This window comes from Pavona decussata, unplaced genomic scaffold (genome assembly GCF_977016875.1).
Source record: "Pavona decussata unplaced genomic scaffold, jaPavDecu1.1 SCAFFOLD_114, whole genome shotgun sequence".
In the NCBI taxonomy this organism is placed as follows: domain Eukaryota; kingdom Metazoa; phylum Cnidaria; class Anthozoa; order Scleractinia; family Agariciidae; genus Pavona; species Pavona decussata.
Genome location: NW_028145528.1, coordinates 3548525 through 3567254, shown reverse-complemented (window position 1 = coordinate 3567254; position 18730 = coordinate 3548525). Strand labels below are relative to the sequence as shown.

At 39.2% G+C, this 18730-nt stretch overlaps 1 protein-coding gene across 3 annotated transcripts; it reads left to right on the top strand.

Moving 5' to 3' along the window:
* Nucleotides 1-1179: 1179 nt before the first annotated feature.
* LOC146470274 (uncharacterized) lies at nucleotides 1180-18100 on the top strand. 3 transcript variants are annotated; one of them, XM_085122384.1, is made up of 9 exons: nucleotides 1180-1821; nucleotides 2997-3032; nucleotides 4323-4379; nucleotides 5045-5428; nucleotides 6840-7091; nucleotides 9325-9432; nucleotides 11120-11444; nucleotides 11607-12322; nucleotides 14960-18100. In XM_085122384.1, the coding sequence occupies exons 1-9, from the start codon at nucleotides 1230-1232 to the stop codon at nucleotides 15328-15330; spliced, it is 2841 nt and encodes a 946-aa protein (XP_084978510.1). In that variant the 5' UTR covers nucleotides 1180-1229; the 3' UTR covers nucleotides 15331-18100. The 3 variants fall into 3 exon arrangements, with proteins under 3 accessions (XP_084978510.1, XP_084978511.1, XP_084978512.1); XM_085122385.1 differs by having other exon boundaries at nucleotides 11120-11380; nucleotides 11603-12322; nucleotides 14960-18098; XM_085122386.1 differs by having other exon boundaries at nucleotides 15033-15303.
* The last annotated feature ends 630 nt before the right edge of the window (nucleotides 18101-18730 follow it).

Genomic DNA, 18730 nt, shown 5'->3' with positions numbered 1-18730 from the left:
GAGGTGATTGTTACATTTAATAAACAACAACTTTCTGAACTTTTTAACCGAGACCATTTTGAATCCCTACTTAATAGAATTTTCTCACCCCAAAAATCCGAAAATGTGCGACCATATTCTTGTAACTCTATTGAAAATGCGACCCCATTCTAGTCAATCCAGTCGTGAAAATGCGACCCCATCCAGCGGCACATCCCCATTAGCCTCTTATAAGGAAGTAACCCCCCCCGGGGACTAAAATATTATAGAAGTGTCAGAAATCTTTCAGGTTCCAATCGAATAACTCATTTGAAATTTGCCAAATGTTTATTCTAATTAAAATCATACCTTTTCCTTTTCTTTCGCACCCGGAATGGACCATTGTTTAGAAGGAGAGAGGGATGGGGGAGTGAAGAGCGGGAGTTTCAGTACAAGCAAACTTGCAAAGCAAACGGAAACACTTTGCAAACTAGTTAAAGAAAATGCATGCAAATAGTCTAGGCATGGATAAAAGTCGGGCAGAACAAAAGTTGTCCAGCTCCTCTTAAAAATGAAAAAGCCTAATCATAAATTCGTATTTCTTTTGCATCACGCCCGTAAAGGCAGTGCTTCACATTCGCGCGCACCTCAGCATAGAAGAGCTCGAGAGAGACGGTGACGCCAGTTTTGCTTTGTTTTGACAGTAGTTTGTTGTCATGATGGCAGTATGAATGCTGATAAATGAAATCAAGCGAAACGTATTCTCCACTTACGAATCATATACTTTGCTTACAAGATTTTAGTGGTGTCTGGATCCAAATGTTCTGGCATGTCGATCTGAAAGTCTCAGAAGCCGTCTTGTTTAGGAGAAGCACGAGAAATGAGACATCGGAACACATAGAAGAGCCCTAGAGAGACAGTGACGCCAATTTTGCTTTGTTTTGACAGTACTTTGTTGTCATGATGGCAGAATGTTTGTATAAAGTGGAATCAAGCGAAACGTATTCTCCACTTCACTTTTCAGACTTACGAATACCTTGTTCGCAAGATTTTAATGGTGTCTGGATCCAAATGTTCTGGCACGTCGATCTGAAAGTCTCAGAAGCCGTCTTGTTTAGGAGAAGCACGAGAAATGAGACAATCTATTTCTCGAAGGAAGACAATAGATTAAGATGCGATTACTTGTCTGGCGTGACTTACTACGCATACCCGGATGTACAGAGCATTCATCATGAATAGCGTGTAACGGTTGCGTCCCTGTTTATTTCGCAATGTCGTCTATCGGCTATCGTGGTTTACTCTATGAAGTAAGCCAAAAGCTCAAGGATTCGAGTAAAATCAACCAAATCCTCTACACCGCTCGCAGCGAGGGACTGATAGCGGAAGACAGTGAATCCTACAATGCTCAAGTGAATCCAGGAGACAACAGCGGTGTTGTCGTGATGCAACTGTTTTCAGACTTGCAAAAGCAGGACAATCTGGGAATTGATAATCTAGAGATACTTAGAGATCTCTTGAAAGGAGTCAAGAAGTGGTCTTTAATCGATGAAGTTGATAAGTTCGAGAAACAAAGAAAGGATTTCGTCACTTTGTCAGACAAGATTATTTGTAAATTCGACGAGCGAGACAATCTAGACGAGCTGATTGAATTATGCGCCGATCATATACCAGACGATGTCAAAGAATATATCAAAGACGTTCGTACATTGTTCAGTGAACTTGAGAAAAAGAATCGTTTTGGATTCGGGCGACTTGCGATCCTGAAAAAGATTCTAAACAAGACAGGAGAGCAAGATTTGCTGGACGAACTGATGATGTTCGAGGAGAAGTGGAAACAGGAAGAAGCTGCTGAGAGAAGAAGAGGTAAATCCCTGCTTTTACTCCATAAATGTTTGTTGTGTATCTTTCGTTCCTCGCGATAATTCGACGTCTTTTAAGTTCAGAATTCAATTTTCACCCCGATTTGAAAAATACTGGAAATGTTTTGAGATTGTTCGCAAGACTAGTAGCATTACTCCGTAGTAATTTTATCCTAAAATGTGAATATGAAACATGGATATCACCCGTAAACCCTTTGAACAAATTACATAAACAATAAACTACATTTAATTGTTAAATTGAAAATCTATCATATTAGACTAAGCGCTCAGAATGAACTGAAAGTGAGTTAATAATCTCGATACATGCTTGCGTGACCCGACGCTAAGCGACGTAATTCAAATCGGTGCATATTGTAAACAATTATCCAAACTCACGCAAGCAAGAACATTATATTGTAAGCCAATTTACTCGTTTAGGCTTTTCAGTCAAAGGCCGTAAACGGAAAAAAAGATTCAACATTTTAGGGAACGAATTATAAAACAAAACAGAAACCCAAGAAAGCCACTGCCTAATTGAAGTAGTACTCATTTTTGAATGGTAAAATTTAGGACTCCACTCCTCAGACCTTGGGTCGTTAAAACTATCAGCGGGACCTGTTACAACTTTACAGTACTACTCGTCAGCTTAATTCATTTGAATGGTCCCATTTTCAGATTTGATCCAAAAACGTAAAAGTAAGAAGAAGCTGCAACCTTAAAGGAGACCACCATGTAAATGTTCTCAATAGCTTTCATTAGAATGATGTGACAATATATATTATAATTATTACACTTACAAGTTTAGGCTTCAAAGTTAGAACCATCTTACACGTGCAACACGCCAAAGTTTTGACTTTAATCATAATTTTTAAGGTCGGTCGCCTAACACCAATAGAACTACAAATTCAAAAGTGGATTTTTGCAAACATTTCCTGTAAGAACAAAGCAGGGCTTTAACATTTACAAATACACCATTAAAAAAAACATACTGTACACTCCTTAGCTTGTTGAATGCTAACACTTCTTTGCTGCATGTTGGCCAGGTCATGATACATTACAATGAATCAAAGTCACAAGTTTAAGGTCATGAAAAGTAGCAATTTAAATTGGATGGACTGATTTTGGAAAGACTGATTACCTGTCGTGAATTCAAAGTATTTTATTTGAATTGATTTTCAGATCAGGTTGCTGAAGCTGTTAAAACCGTGTTAGTAGGTATGTTTTTGAAGTTATTACCATCCTGTTAAAGAAGTGTCTGAGAAAACAGGTGGCATGTATGTACTATGGTTAGTTACCATCCTCCAGAATAGACTAAGTTCAGGAGGCACACCAGTTTCGAAATGTTATGAAATATCTCATGTGGTAGCTATCTTGCAGCATATGCTGCCCTATCAATGCTGTCAAAGGCCTTCTCACAATCCACAAATGTCACAAACACAGCCGGAGAGTTCCACTCGAGAGACTGCGCCACAATGATTCTCAAAGGTGGCTATGTGATCTGTACATGACCTTTCCTTCCGGAACCCAGCCTGTTCATCTCGCAGACTGTCATCCACCTCTGCTTTCAGTTTCTCTAGGATAATCCTGTTTAACACTTTTCCAGCAGTTGATAACAGCATAATGCCTCTCCAGTTCTTGATCAAATATCCTTCTTTCCAGTCATCTGGTATCTCATTTGTTTCCCAGATCTTACCAAACAGGTTGTATAACATCTCAGCCGCGGTTTCCAGGTCTGCCTTGATGGCTTCTGGTGGTATGCCATCTGGACCAGCTGCATTTCCATTCTACAGATGTCTGATGGCTCCCTTGACCTACTCTTTACTTGGTCTGCTCTCATCGACCTCCAAACATCTGTCTGGAATCTCCCTCGGCGGTGGTCTATACAGCCGTTCCCTGTAGTGGTTTTCCCACCTTTTACGCTTCTCCTCTTGGTCAGTGAGCAATTATCCACTCTTGGCTCTGTCAGGCCTGTCGTCCCTTCTGATCTTTTTATCACCTGCCAGTATTCTTGTGATGGCATAGAGCTCTTTCATGTCACCCTTGCCTGCTGCTTCCTCCACCTGTTTTGCAAGACTGTCTACGAAGTTCCGTCTTTCTTTTTTTATGCTTCGTTTGACCTCCTTGTCGGCTTCGGAGTCTTTGGCCTGAGCGTCTGCTTTCCTGATCCTCGTTTTGCTATGATTCAACACCTCCTTTGCCTTTTTCCTGACTTTAATCTTGTTCAGTGTATCCACACTTGCATAGGCCCTGTGCTGTTTGGACTTCCTTCCCAGTGTCTCCTCACACGTCTCCCTCCATGCATCTTTTATACCCTCCCACAATTGATTTACTGTTGTTTAATTTGGTCCTTTCCCTCGCCCCTCTTTTAAGATGTATCAAAAAGTCAATAATTTACACCCATGCAAGAGACAGGGAGTGTCCCACACTTTTTTTTTACATGGGAGTCCTTCTCCCAGGTCTAATGGCAACCCACTGATTATCAGACATTCATATTTAAACTTTCAGCTCCAGCCGTTGGTTTGTACTCAACCATTAAACATGCAGGTGAACAAATGATTGGAGGTGAGTAATCAAATTCTAAAAGGTATGTTCTCGCCTTTTAGAATTTGTATTCGAAAATTGTACGCTGGTTCCGTGTTTCTTCACAACGTTTTAACCGTGTTTAATATAATGGCTTTTTGAAGAATACTGAAACCTCTTCTGACGAAATTTTGAAGGTGTATCTGGTAGTACGTCGAAGCCTGTTTCTTAGAAGTCCGCATAAGTGGGGCGGTAAACGTCATCAAGCTAAAAGTGATAATTATTTGTTCGCCCGAATCTGCCATCCTGGATTTCATTCACGAGTACATGTAATAACAGCCGATAAATTATACACTAAAATGGTGCTAAACAATGTAAACTTTGTTTGTACAAACTTCCATTATTCTTATAAAAAGTTAAGAAAAATCAAATTTGGCAAAAAATAGCAGTCAAAATTTTGTTGCCATGGAAGCGCCAAGTCACGTGAGCAGTGAACTATTATACCTATGTAAAGAATCAAAGTCAACGGGGGAGGGGAATGGGGGTGAAGAACTCTGCGTCCCATTATCCCATTGGCCTAACGGGGTAAAAACTCTGTGGCAGAAACTTGTAGCCCCTACATTCCAGTATTGTCTGTTAACTTGAAGTAATTAATAAAAACTTAACGCTACATTCATTGTATTCTGCTCTGCTTAAAATCATGACAGCTCTAAAGGTTTTCTGCAAATTCTCTACGGTGAGTGGAATATCTCTGGCTGTTGGTACGGGAATAATTCTTCGCCAAGGCTCCCGAGCTTCCCTCAAAGAATTCGTGGACGCTTTTAAAGAAGCAGTCCTTCCAGCAGCGACTGAACTACGTGCGATAAGTGAAAGCTCAGTGTGCTTCACACTGCAAGCCAAAAATACGGCAGCCCTCAAGGAGCTTTGGGAACGATATCAGGACGGCACACTGCAAAGCAATCTCCAAGAGTTTCTGGTGACGGATGACATCAAACAGCTAGCGGATGGAGAGGAGGTCATACTGACGGTGCGTGTAGACGAGCAGGAATTCAATGATGCCTGTTTCAGTTTTATCGTTGCTGAAAAACAAGGTAACTAATATACTGATTTCTTGAGATATAAGCAAGCGAAGAATTGATATCTATACTCTACAGTCTCTACAGTCTTGATTTCCTAATTAAGGAGATGCTTTTTATAAACTTATACCAACCCTAAACGTGCAAACAGACTCGATTCGCGTCAAGGTATTCACTTGAAGAACTTGTGATCCATTGTTAATATGCTAATTTGTAGAGACTGCAGAGTATTCTTCGCATTAATTTACCACTTTGCCTTGAGAATGGTGTCACGATGATGCCGAAACGTCGGCTATTAACTTTAATTTTCGCTAACTAATATACTAAAATTGAAATAGACCTCGTGGAGAATGTTACGTTTTTTTGATTCGTTAAGTTTTATTGAAATTAAACTACGTTGTCGTACGCAAAATGCTCCTTGAATGCCAAAAGGAATGCATTTCCTGATTTTCTCAGAAGGAGAACAAAAATTCACTTGACTATTTAACGATTTTTTCAAGACACAAAGTAAGAAATTCGGACAGTTAGCTAAATTGAAATCCACTTCAATCTGACTCTCAGAAAGATCAACCAAAGACTCTTATTTATCGTTTTGGAAACTGCCAACGTAATTTTAAACGAAACTGAGTCATTATTTTTGGAGTTGCCTTTGATCACAGTGTTTCTTTTAGCCTTTCAAAGGAAAAGTGAAAGTAGGGGATATAACCCCTTTAACAGTCACATGACTGAGTAACATGTGGTCCTACAAGTGTTTGGACTGAATGTTTTTTTTTTTACCTGAGGAGAGTGAAAGAGCAGAATATATGAAAAAGAACATCTAGGAACAAGGACGAGAACCAGCAACAGCCTCAACCCACATATGACGCGTTCAATACACTATAAATTGATTCATTGAATGAGGCTCGGTGGTTTGAACGTCTGACGGTTTCTGACACTTTTGAAGCGGACGAATTCCTAAAACTTTAAATTTTCCATATTATGCAAATATTAACCTTTATGTTGATGTCTCAGTTGTTGCGGTTTATTTGAAAGGCACGATCTTAACCTATTCCCAATTCACAATTGTCGTGCCGTTTTCCATCTTAAAAACCAATTAGAGTTTGAAGCGTGCGCCTTCGCTTATTTTTATGCTCGTTTAAAGATGACAAACAGGGGAAGTGTCGCTCTCACTTTATGTGGAACTGAACTGCATTGTTGTATACTGTCAAACTACAAATATTGAAGCTCATATTTCTATTATAAATGCTTCGTAATTGATAGGTTCCTTGCAAGCGTTGACTTATTCCTTTTTAAAGATTTGAACCTCGAAGTAACTTAACCTGTACTGCATAAATTTATACATGATGTATATTTGGCCTACTTTCGCAGAAGTCGGCTCTCCCTTGGGCTCAATCCAATCTTATTTAGAGGTTTATTAATTCCCCAGGCTTACACAAGGAAGATCAAGAAATGCCAGCAAAAAGACCGAGACGAAACTCCGACTCTGTTGTGCTTGTCAGATCAAGGGAGAACGAAGCGATGCGATTTTATGCAAATCTGAGACAAGCGGAGATCAAGTTTCAAGAAAAGAAAGAAATTGTGGAGAAAGCAAACGAGAAACGTCGTTCTCAATTAGAAGAGAGCAGGAGTCATGCTGAAGAAGCTTCAATGTCTGAACAGACAACTGAAAGTACGAGCGGTGAGAAGTTTACTCCTGAATAAATTTATTGGGTATTTCCCAGACTACCTTTCGGCATTGTCGCGTACGCTTTTACGCTTTTTTTGGACAGCCTTTGTCGAAACAGCTGTATACAACAGCAACAAAGGCACTCCTACCTTGTGAATCGGGAAATAAGAAACAAAATGGATCGAAATCAATCAATCTCAAGCCATTTCATAAAGCTGCTGAAATAAATTAATTGTTTTCTAAGACGCCCGACCTATATTTTGAGGTGATTCTCCCTTCTGTGACATATGGCATCACTATCTGGGGTAACTGTAACGACATGGACTACATTAAATCCCTGCAGGCACTACACTCTGTCGTGCTGGAAGGCTAATTTTTAAATAAATCATTTACCACGGGATTACACCATGAGAAGAAGTTATGGAACTCACACAGTGGGACTGGATTTATGATCTGCACAAAGTCTCGTTAAACTATTTTACAGCATAGTTAGCGATAATATGCCGTCAACGATTTCAGATTTAGCCGTATGGCGCAACAGTCCGTATGACTTGAGAGAATATAAATATAATCCGTTGTTCCACAATTTTCCACCTATTTTATGAAAAATTCTAGTCGTTATAGAGGCGCTGTGTTATAGAATTTTGTCTCAGATTGTTTTAAAGACTCTTTTAGTTTTAAGCAATTTCACAGAAACGTCCAATCTGATCCCACATTTAGGGAATTCAGATTTACTAGCGCATAAAAATTACAAAAGTACAGTTTGCATTGTCATACTTTTACCTTAAAGTCTGATTATTCATTCGATGTATTTTATGTATTTCTTTTTGAAGGTTAATTAGGTAATAGTTAATTACACACAACCCCTCGAGCATGTAATGCTTGTATTCCGTTGATCGTGTTTAGCAATACAAATGTCCTTAGTTTATAACAAGTTCTGGCATTGTCAAGAAAGCCACACAAATATGTCTTCTCAAGAGCCAAAGTTATTGTTTTGTGTTTTGCTTACTGAATTAAATCTACTGCTGTTTTGACGTTCTCGTTGAATTCTAAACTCCATAATTAGTCTTCTTTTTTAGTTACGGGGGGGGGGGGAGTTTTGTTTGACCAGTTTGCTCGTCCCCCGCCCCCAGTTGTTTTAGCGTTGCTATGGCCCTGGCAAAACAGATTGAAAAGACTTGCTTGACATGGATCGTTTTCATAAACGCTGTAAAGGTGCCCTTACAGGTCACAGTTTGTAAGTGAATGTTAGCAATACAAGTCAACATTCCTGAATTGCACCAAAAGATGGCCAAAATGTTTTGGAAACTAATTTGACTCATCATCTGCTGAATTTTGTAACATCATTTACAAAACTAAAGATTGCCGTTTGAAGACGCCTTTAAATTTGGTCTACTTCCAGAAGCCTCTCAGATGTGAACTAGTTTTTTAAAAGCCTCTAAAGCCGGCGATACACTTGGCTATTTAATACGCCGATCGCCGCGATCGGCGAAAATCGCCAGGTGTGCCAGGTGCAGCGATTGCGATTTTCGCTGATCGCTGCGATCGGCGTATAAAATCGCCGATGTCTGGTATGTCATATATCGGCAATCAGATTCGCCAGCATTCGCCAAGTGTGCCAGTTCCCACAATTTTCTACCCTCAGCAAAGTCAACCCGTCAGGTTGGGAAATTTTATCACATGACTTTTTGAAACTGCCACATCGCCGCGATGGGCGAAAAAAATCGCCAAGTTTGTCCGCATAATCGGGGGCAAAAATCGCTAGCGATCAAATTCGCCGCGATCGGCGTATAAAATCACCAGGTGTGTCGCCGGCTTAATCTGAACTTCCTTAAGGGACGTTCCAAGCAGAAAGTTTTCGTGATAATCCCCGTTCAATAACATAATTCAATGTGGTTTTTTTGACGCTAGTGATCGTACGGCGGTCACGTTCTACACACAGTCGAGTTACTATTACCCTAAATTGTCCACAAAATTATTTTTAAACACAATACCACGAAGGCGGTTACTATGCTAACCTTAAACATCATGTTTTTTGTCATTTTTATGCGATTTTACCTTATTGTAAAAATAGGATGACACAGTGATTAGCAGCACAACGTTACTAAGAAAAATCTTGCAGAAGGAAACTACTCTAAGATCTAGATTACTTGCATTCAAGAGTTCTCTGATCTGTGCCTGGTAAAAGGACACATTTTGCATTAATGAACTGTTAATCAGTTTTCTGAATGTTCTTTTTTTACAGAACCTAAATACATGTCCAGGAGGCGACAGGAAGGCATCCAAGAAAGGCCAGGAATTAAAAGATTCAGACCGGCGGCTACTTCCGAGTTTGAAACTAAAGAAATCAGAGGTATAACATTTTAGACCTTCTGCATAACAATAAATTGATTCAGCCATTGATTGTTTGATTCATATCGACCTCCCAGAGGAAACCGGAACGTATTATAGCTATATCATAGCCATGTGATCAAGATAAATTGATTTTCTTTCTTAGTAAGAGTAGAAGGGTTTTATATTAGGACGAGGACGGTTTCACCTTCAGAATTTCGAGTTCAGCGTTGCGTCTAGGTCTAGGTCGTCTAGGTCGTCTAGGTCGTCTTCAGGTCTGTGTTATTCCCCGGGAGATTCGCGTTTGAAACTACTCATTTGAAATCTCACCGGACTGAGAAACCGTCTTCGCAAACTTCTTCCAAAATGCCTCAGAAAGACATTAAAACACAGGCACATCAAAGGCCGCTTTTATACTAGAGCACGTAGTATCCATCTAGACGAACTAAAGTCTGTTGTGTCAACCTCGTTCCCAGGATTTCTCTTAAGGGTCTCCGTCTAGACGGATAATGCGTCTTGTGCCCGTCTTTATACTAAAGACGCATAACCCATAACCAAACGAACAACAAACTTTTGCCCGAAATCTTCCGTACGGATAATGCGTCTTCGAGTGTAAAAATGGCCAATATATTATTATAGCTCTTATTTAGAGGGTTGCTAAGTGGGGTATAGGGCGAAGACAAAAATCGAGCTCCATACAGCTCCATAACGCGCTCCGCTCGCCCGGCTCGCCGATTTTCTTTTCGCTCTACTCTGACTTGGGAGCCTGTTCACAGGCTAGGTAATCCAAACTCTGTTCACTCATCGAATCGTAACTCGCGTACGCGTACTTTCGGGTCGAAAACGGATTGATTTATAAGCTCCAAGATAATCCTTTGCTTTTTCCTTTAATCTTTGTCCTTTTACCTTTAGCGTGCAGTTTATCTTCTTGGACGACACATTTGATAAACCATATCATTGTGCGACTATTGTTTCAAGAAGTAACGAGTTAACAAAACAAAGCCTTATAGTTTTGATCAGTTTTTATGGGTGCGCAGGCAATTCTAACATGCAGCGGAATCAAGCTCAACTGCTGTCATTTCCACGAAATCACTCAGGATTTCGCAGATTTAGTTGACGTGTCTAGCATATGGACTGGAATTTATATTTTTTTGGCCAATGAAACCATCCCAATATTCATCTAAATAATGAAAGATAACTGAATTATTTTGGATATGCGACAGCAGACAATCGTATGTTGTGAAATAAACAGAAAACGTAAAACTTTTGGCTTTGGTATCCGAAGGCAGTTGAACTTTACATTTTTCAACATTTTTAATTTCTAATTTTGGGTCGCCCCTTTACAACTATGTTTTTAAATTCTGAAATTATTAATAACTGAAAGGCAACGCAGGTGTCAATTTTTAAGGGATGTGTCCTCAAAGTTATCATCATACGAAGGTATTCGTTGTTTATCGTTTTTAGATCGGCGATATAGTTTTCACAGTAAATATAGCTAAAGCCAGCACTTGCTCCTATTTTGTCACCAAGTGATCAGTTCGTCACAGCTTCTCTTTAAAGGCCGTGGGTTTACGTCCCGTGGCTAATTCATGTGGAAGCCTAAGTTTAATGTATGGAGAGCAAAGTCTGGCAGACGTTTATAGTGTACTAGTTATTAGTTCGATCCCAACCTTTTTTTTATTCTTTTCTAACTTAACATGTTTCCACAGCTCAAGAATTTGAAATGCTGGAAAGTCCTAGAAAGAGGCGTCGAAGAAACTCTGATTCTGATTTGTATTCTAAAGCCAAAGATGAGGAGATGAGTGAAAGAAAAAGAAACCAAGAACCTGTTCTTGGAGAAGAGAAATATGCTTTCGTTCAAAGATATCTGGAGAATCTCCAAGAGAGACAGAGTCTCACAACAGAGACGAGTGACAGCGGGATAAAAACACACGGTGCACCATCTGAACTTGAAATGGAAGACATCTCTGGTAATTATCTTTTACTGTCTGGGCTTACTGGTATGACACTGAACAAAGTATCTTTGAGACGCAAGTCCAAAAAAAGTTTCCCGTTTTAAATTTTAACTTGGATAAAATTCACGGTTAAAGCTACCAGATAGCAAAACATGGCATGTTACTAATTATTGTAAAAAGCTCTGAGTTCGTAGTTTATTATTTCTGATCTTTCTACTTTGATTCTTCTCTTCTTAGATAGCGTCCATAAACTTTTCTATAAAGATCTCACTGAAGAAGTCACCAGTGAACTAAGAAGAAGAATTGAAGCTGACAGTGATTCTGCGAAACTTATTCTTCAATCATTTGGGGTCTCTACTGGCATTTTACATCCAATTGAAATTGTTGCTGATGTTTTCACGTTTTTCCCAAACACTCCTGTGAAACTACTGAAAGACGTGTTTGGGGCTTTACAGCTGTATGACCTCGTAGAACTGCTTGAGAAACCGAATCCGCTTGCTGCTGGATCACTGCGGCTCGCTCTTTCCTTGGACGAGATTCGGAAATTGAGGTATACAGCCGGTCGTCCGGTAAGTTATCATAGTCGGGCCGCAGTTTTAATTTTTGCAGAAGATACACAGGATTCTTCTGTGAAAGGAATAGAAACGTTTTTTAAAGATCTGAACTTGAATAGCAAAGTGACCGTAATTCAGTGCGAAGATTGGTTGAGATTTCAAACAACAGAAGAGAAGAGTTACAAATTGCTGAGGCAAACGAACCAATATAGGATTAGTCGTATAAATGAACAGCTGAAAACTGAAACGAAACATGAGGCTATCAAAGTACTTAAGAGTGAATTACAATCTAAGATGGAGATTTTGGAGCGGGCACAGAAGGCATTAGAAGACCTGAAGGATGAGAGGGAGATTGAGCTCAGAGCTGCATTAATGGTGATAGACGAATGGATTCAACGTCAAGGTGGGTGAAAATTAAGTAACACATTTGTCTGAAGAACAAGTGCTCGATATATTGTTAAATACATTTCTTTCAAAGTTGTTTAAGCGCGTTGGTGTTGTTGTCAGTGCGGTCGACTTTCGCTGGAACTTTCAATAGGAAATCCAAGTTTCTGCAGACCTATTTTGATCGTTTAAAAAAGATATACACAGTAGGATTAAGGTGTGATGTTAAAATATCGTGCGTGCGTGCGTGTTAGAAACCTTTCTGGTTTCATTGGATTCAATGGTACGATCGAAGGGCTATTGGTTTCAAAAAGCATGTCTTGCTAGGCTGGTTTCTGTGTCGTATTTTGATTTCACACTGGAATCTGAAAGTGAATACCCTCAGCACATCGCGGTGCCGCGAAGCCTGTGTCTATCCTTGGACCAACACGCCGTTTTTACGCTACTCAGTCGCAGTTCGTAGGTTTGTCGTGAAATTTACGTCTGTCCTCCCACGCACGGCTTGCTTTAAAAGAGAAAAAAGATGGTGTTTCAAAACCGCCCTGTATAAATATCGACTATCGTCGTTTGGACAAAAAAAAATTAAATAAAATAAAATCCCTCAAACTTTCTCAGAAGAATGGTCTGTATAAGTGATTTACATAATATAATTTTTTTGCTCAGTTAGATTCGTACTTTAGCTGTGGTGCGACCATCTTGGTTTTACCGCTCTGAAAGGGCTTTCAGCGGCCATTTTAGGGCACACTTTCAACAATTTGCGTTACAAATCCGAACAAAAACTCATTATTCGAGAGAAGCGAATTGGTGTTTGTTGTGAGGTTGAGAAGCTTTTTTGGGAATTTGATCGAAATCTGATTTTCTTTTTACAAAATTTTTAATTTCCTCCCTGTTGAACTACTCTTCAACTGCCAAACAAATGGCTGAGTTTAAAGGAAAATATCTCTAAAGATACATTAGTTGGAATCCTAAACCTGCATCCCAGTTAAAGAGCAATGTCCTATCTGTAAGAATATGCAATAAAATATCTGGGCAGTTAAAGGACAAAATTAAAGAAGAAGAAGTTTTAACTGTACTTTTGTCAACAAACACCACCTTCGTAATTAGCATAACAACATATCTGAACCCTAAACAGAAGAGCATCGATCAATCGGTGTTTTACTTTTTATTTTCATGTTATTTTAAAAAATCAGATTTCGATCAAATTCCCGAAAAAGGTCTTTAAACCTAGCAACAAACATTTGCTTGTCTCGAATAATGAGTTTTTGTTCGGATTTGTAACGTTTTCTTTGTAAGGTCAAAAGTACGCCTTAAAATGGCCGCTGAAACCCCTCTCAAAGCGGTTAAAAAAAGATGGTCGCATTACAGCTAAAAACGAATCGAACTGAGCTGAAAGTTATATTTATGTAAATCACTTATATAGAATTTTCCCGAGAAAGTTTGAGGGATTTCATTTTTTCTCGTCCAAACGACGATAGAGGGCCGTTCTTAAAAGTAGTCTTAAAGAAAAAAAAAGGAGGAATTCCGTAGCATTTAGCCAGCGGGTCCAAGTTACTTTTGAAATACTATTTGATTGCTTTTTTATCTCGTTTTGCTTCCGTAGCTTGCAGGGTTGTTCGTGCAGGGCATTTATTCCTTTCGTAGCTTTATCGCCTACAGTTTGTGTCCCCATAAGCAATTACTCCAATTTTACATTCCGTTTTTCTTTTTTTGTTGTTGACTGTTTAATTAAAAAAAGCTCTTTCTGTAGCATCGTATTTAATATTGTAACCAAGCTACCTCCTTTACGTCTAAATTTCCTTGATCTTAAATTGTCAGATTAGGAGAAAGCTCGCCTTACGATTTCCTAGAAAGACATACTCTTTCTTTTCTACCAGCATATTAAAAGGGAAGTATCATGGGGTGTTTGATTTCTTTTGTGCAAAATGATGAAATAAGACCTTCAATCAGGTGGTAGTGCTAAAATAATTCTAGAATGTAGAGAGAAAAGAAATCAACTCAATTCTTGAAAGGAACAACTCGTGATCTGTTCTAGCGCATTTTGGAAACAAAAATGAGAGAACTTGAAAAAACATTAGCCTAACATTTTTCAAGTTTCAATCCATACCGGCCTACTCTGTCTCTGGCCAGGTTTTATTCCTCTTGGGTGATAATTTATAACAAACTTGACAATTTTATCGTTGTTTCTGCTGACAGACAAAAATTTTTGGGTGAAATGACGGCAAATTTGCGTGATACTTCCCCTTTAAATCCGGGTTGCCACGGTCAGGGAAAAGTCAGGGAAAAAAAATGTTTTTTCAAGGTCAGGAAATTTGTATCAAGCCCGGGAAATTCTAAATTCTTCGTTAAGTCAGTGAAAAGTAAGGGAAGTGTATTTTTGTATAGCCACATGGTTTGCAAAAGAGTTTCTCTTGGGCGACGCTAATGTCGTTTAAAAAATATTTAAAACGAATTCCTTTTTGCGGCTTTGTCTCCAGCTTTATTGCCAAAGTATTTGCCTTGGATGGCCAGTGAATAGACAAAGAAAAGTCAGGGAGCTTGTTTTTTATCCTGGTAAATGGCAATCCTTTTAAAGATATGTTTCTACTGTTTCTACTGTAATATTGTTTCCCAGCCAAACTTTCAATTAATTTGTTTCTTAAATCCTTTGTTTTTCCAGATGAATTTTCAATCTTTGCGGTGTTCGACGTTTCATCGTTTGGAGGTTTCAAGTTGTTTAATGACGTCATTAGGAAGCTGGGGTCCGCGATACCAAACAAAACAAAGTTTGTTTTTGGCCGCTCAAGAGGGAGGAGCATTTTGGAAGCGCTTCAGCTGTCTAGTGGTTCGCCTACTTTTTCTAGTGTGTTGGTGGAGATCCTAAACAAGCGGTGGCAAACCTTGGACCTGGTATCAATGGTGCAGGAGCTAAAGAGGTTTTATTTTGCCAGACGGCTCAGCTACGTAGAACGTCCTTGGTCCTTTCGTCCGTTTATTAAAGACACTCTGTCGTCTCTCCCAAGATTCAAAAGAGCAGAGGACTTGAGCTAATTAAATTTTCTTTTCTTGTAAACGTTTTAACACATCCTTGAAGGGGATTGTTATCAACCTGCAGTTTAGTACGCAGGGGGTTCTCTTCCCGCTAGATTAATTATAATGTAAATCAAGATGTAGTCTGAAATGTCAGCCGTATCCTCCCCCTAACCCACAGAAAAGGAAAAGGGCAAAGTTAAGCAAATAGTAATCAAAACTAATTAAGGAACACTAATATGAAAGTAAGAGAAGCATTTTTTCCTCATTTTAGAAAAAGAAGTTTTTCTTTCTTAAAAAAAGTTATTTTCAGAAATTGGTTGACATGGTAATATCAAAGTCAATGAACACTACTACCCGCGACCACAACACATTTTTCCTAGATAAATTTCCTAAGAAAGTCCTGAAGTTTCGTGGCGTTTGCACAAATCTCTAAAAAGAGGTTCTTGTTCAAAGAATTCCCCCTCCCGGCCCCATCCCCGGTCTAGATGGGTTAATGTTAAAGCAAATATTTAAAACGCGTTTTTGCCAACATATGTAGAATGATTCAAAGAAACTTATTTAGAAAAGTTTACCAGACTGTTACTAGGCAACACAAACCTGTCAGAATGTTCGACGTGACTCGGGTATCCTTTGCAAACAATTTGTATTCGCTAACACATACAAGCTAGAAAAGTTTCCGTGAGAAACTAGCTACGTGCCAAGGATCTTGCCAATGATACATGGCATGGGTGGGATAAAGTTGATGCTTTAAATTAGTTTTGCTCAGCAAGTGGGAAACAACCATCGCATTAAGGGATTTCTTCAGTTTATCCAGGCATCAAGTTAACTAACTGTTTCAAGTTACCGTTTCACGCACGCTACCTGAGTGACACTCTGCTTATCTTTAAGTTAGTTAACTCAAAGTTCTTTAATTTTTAGGTACCTTAGTCAGTTTAACCGTTTTAGTCATCCTGGCCATCAAGAACTGTTTAGCCGCTTTAGATTTGGGAGTTCAACTGCCTAGCGAACAATGGAACAATTTAATTAGAATCAATTACTTGAAAAGGCTTCATTGTAATTGCGGATAACTTTTACCTGCAATAACTTCTTAAAAAAAGGAATCACATTCGTAAAGATAGAACGCCCCCGCGTAACGTTCGCAAAGCTGTAGCAACTCAAATCTTGTTTATGATATGTACAACGCTCTCATAGAGTCAACAACAGTGATTGGCATCGCTAGAGTAACAGTTTTAGAGCTACTCCAGCCTTTATTCTGCATGGTTGACTCTCGATCTTGAATTCGTTAGAGACTCTTCTGTAGTGAACCTAGGTGAACAACTTTAATTACTCAAAGTAGGACTCGATAGGATGCTTAGGGATCTACGCCCTAAAACAGAAAGGACGCTGCTTTTAACCAATCGCGGCGTTGCGTTGTATGAATGGACGGTAAATCAGTACCTTTTTTGGAAGGTTAGAAGTGAGTTGTTGTAACTGCTGTAAGCTGAGAAAAGAAGCTGCAAAAAAGTCTCGAAGTCCGTTGAACTCCCAAGTCTAAAATCTGTCTTGTAACAAGTGGTATGTGAAAATGGAATGCGAAACTCGAGCCTGAACGCCTCGAGCTCTGGCTTGATTTTTAAGAGAAAACTTATTCGTGGTGTATGCTTCTTTTCAAGGCCATATGTACAGGAAGTTGCTAATTTATTGATTATAATTACTTGATTGTTAGTTCCAGTTTAGAATCTTGAATTAAAAGAACTGGCATCGTAATTTAACCTTATTTTTTAACCCATGCGTAAGAAAGATGTCGAAGTTTCTATGCTCCACATATAGGCTCTCTTTACCCCGGTGCACAAACAGGTATCTGACGACATACTACTGTCCGGCCGACAGAGATAATCATGCAATGAACTAGAATTCCATCCAGGCTGAAATAGAATTTGTCCTTTTTGCGTCACAGAAAGTGCAATTTTTACCCACATCACGTCCCAAGGGGCTAACGAATTTCGCGAAGGAGCACGCAAACAGGAGCGCAGGGCGTGGTGGGGAAGACCCGCCACAGCCCTCAATGTATCAGGTTCGATTAGGGAGAGACGCCTGTGGACGAGGCTGAAAGATAGTTTAAAAAGATTCTGTTGAACGGCATGCTCTTCGCGCGTTTGTTACTGTGTTGGGATCGATCATTAATGGTGGTTTATATGTGAGACTACGGTGAACTGCATATTACAGTCAAATCATTGGTAGAAAGAAATTATAACGAAAGATTTATGGATTTTGACTTAATTGATATTTTTAATTTACGGTATCAGAATCGCCACACTACGCTCAGGCGAAAGAACATGAACTCAAGATTTCGCGAGTTCGAGTTACGAATTATCACACTTAGTTGTACTATAATAACTAGACTTGGTAAACTCGCTCTCACTGAGATTTGAGTATCCGAGTAAATCTTTTTTGTTCCTCCACTGAGTGGCCTTAAACAGATTTTCTCATGTCAAGTAATTCTTTTTAACAGCCTCTGGTATTTTAATAGCTAGTTTTTAATATGTATAGATTTTTTTTGTTTTAATAGTTGGTGTGATATCTTATCAGGATTTTTACCGACTTAATAAAGATTAGATGTAGAAATATGAATTGTTTCTTGCTCTTCATTGAGTGTCTTCTCAGTTGCCATGGCGAAAATCTGCGTCAAGTACTGGTATTTACTTAATTTATCAGATATGCAATAAACGAAGGATGTAGAACAAAATGTCTTTGTTTAAATTATATTAGATTATAAAACTCCTTATACTAAGCAATAACTGCTGAAAAATCCCGATGAAATTGAAATTTCAGGGATTGAAAGACGAGACGAACCAACAACTCAACATATGGAGGTTTCGTAGTCCACGAAACTCCGGACAGAGCACGCAATGCATGCCACTCGAGGGAGAGCCTTAACAATTCCTTCTATTGGCGAATGACGGCTCTGAGTCCTATCAACTTGACTCTGTGGCAAAATTATTTCTACCTCAGTTTAAAATAATTCATCTGTTCAGTGAAAGTGTGGAAGGTTACCCATAAAGAGCATGCTTGTACGGTTGTAAAAAAAAGTATTTCCTATGTGTTCATGTGAGCCACATTTTCACATAGTACGTTTGTATCTTGCTTAGCCTGCAGACACTCGATCTTTTCCGGATTTTGTTTCACCCACCGCGAAAAGAGCATCTACGAAACCGAGTTCAAGATGCGGGTTCCATGACGTCAGTGTCTCTTAACCAATCACAACTCGGTTACTGTTTTCAGAATGCTAGCACGCGTGAGTCGTGTGTGTTGCTCACATTATCGGTGTGAAGAACTTGAATATTGGTGGAAGACCATTGACAATACACTGAAGAAAGTTTGCGAAATGGTCTAGTTGCAGAAGTTCTATTCACATCAAGAAAATGCATGCATGTTTCGT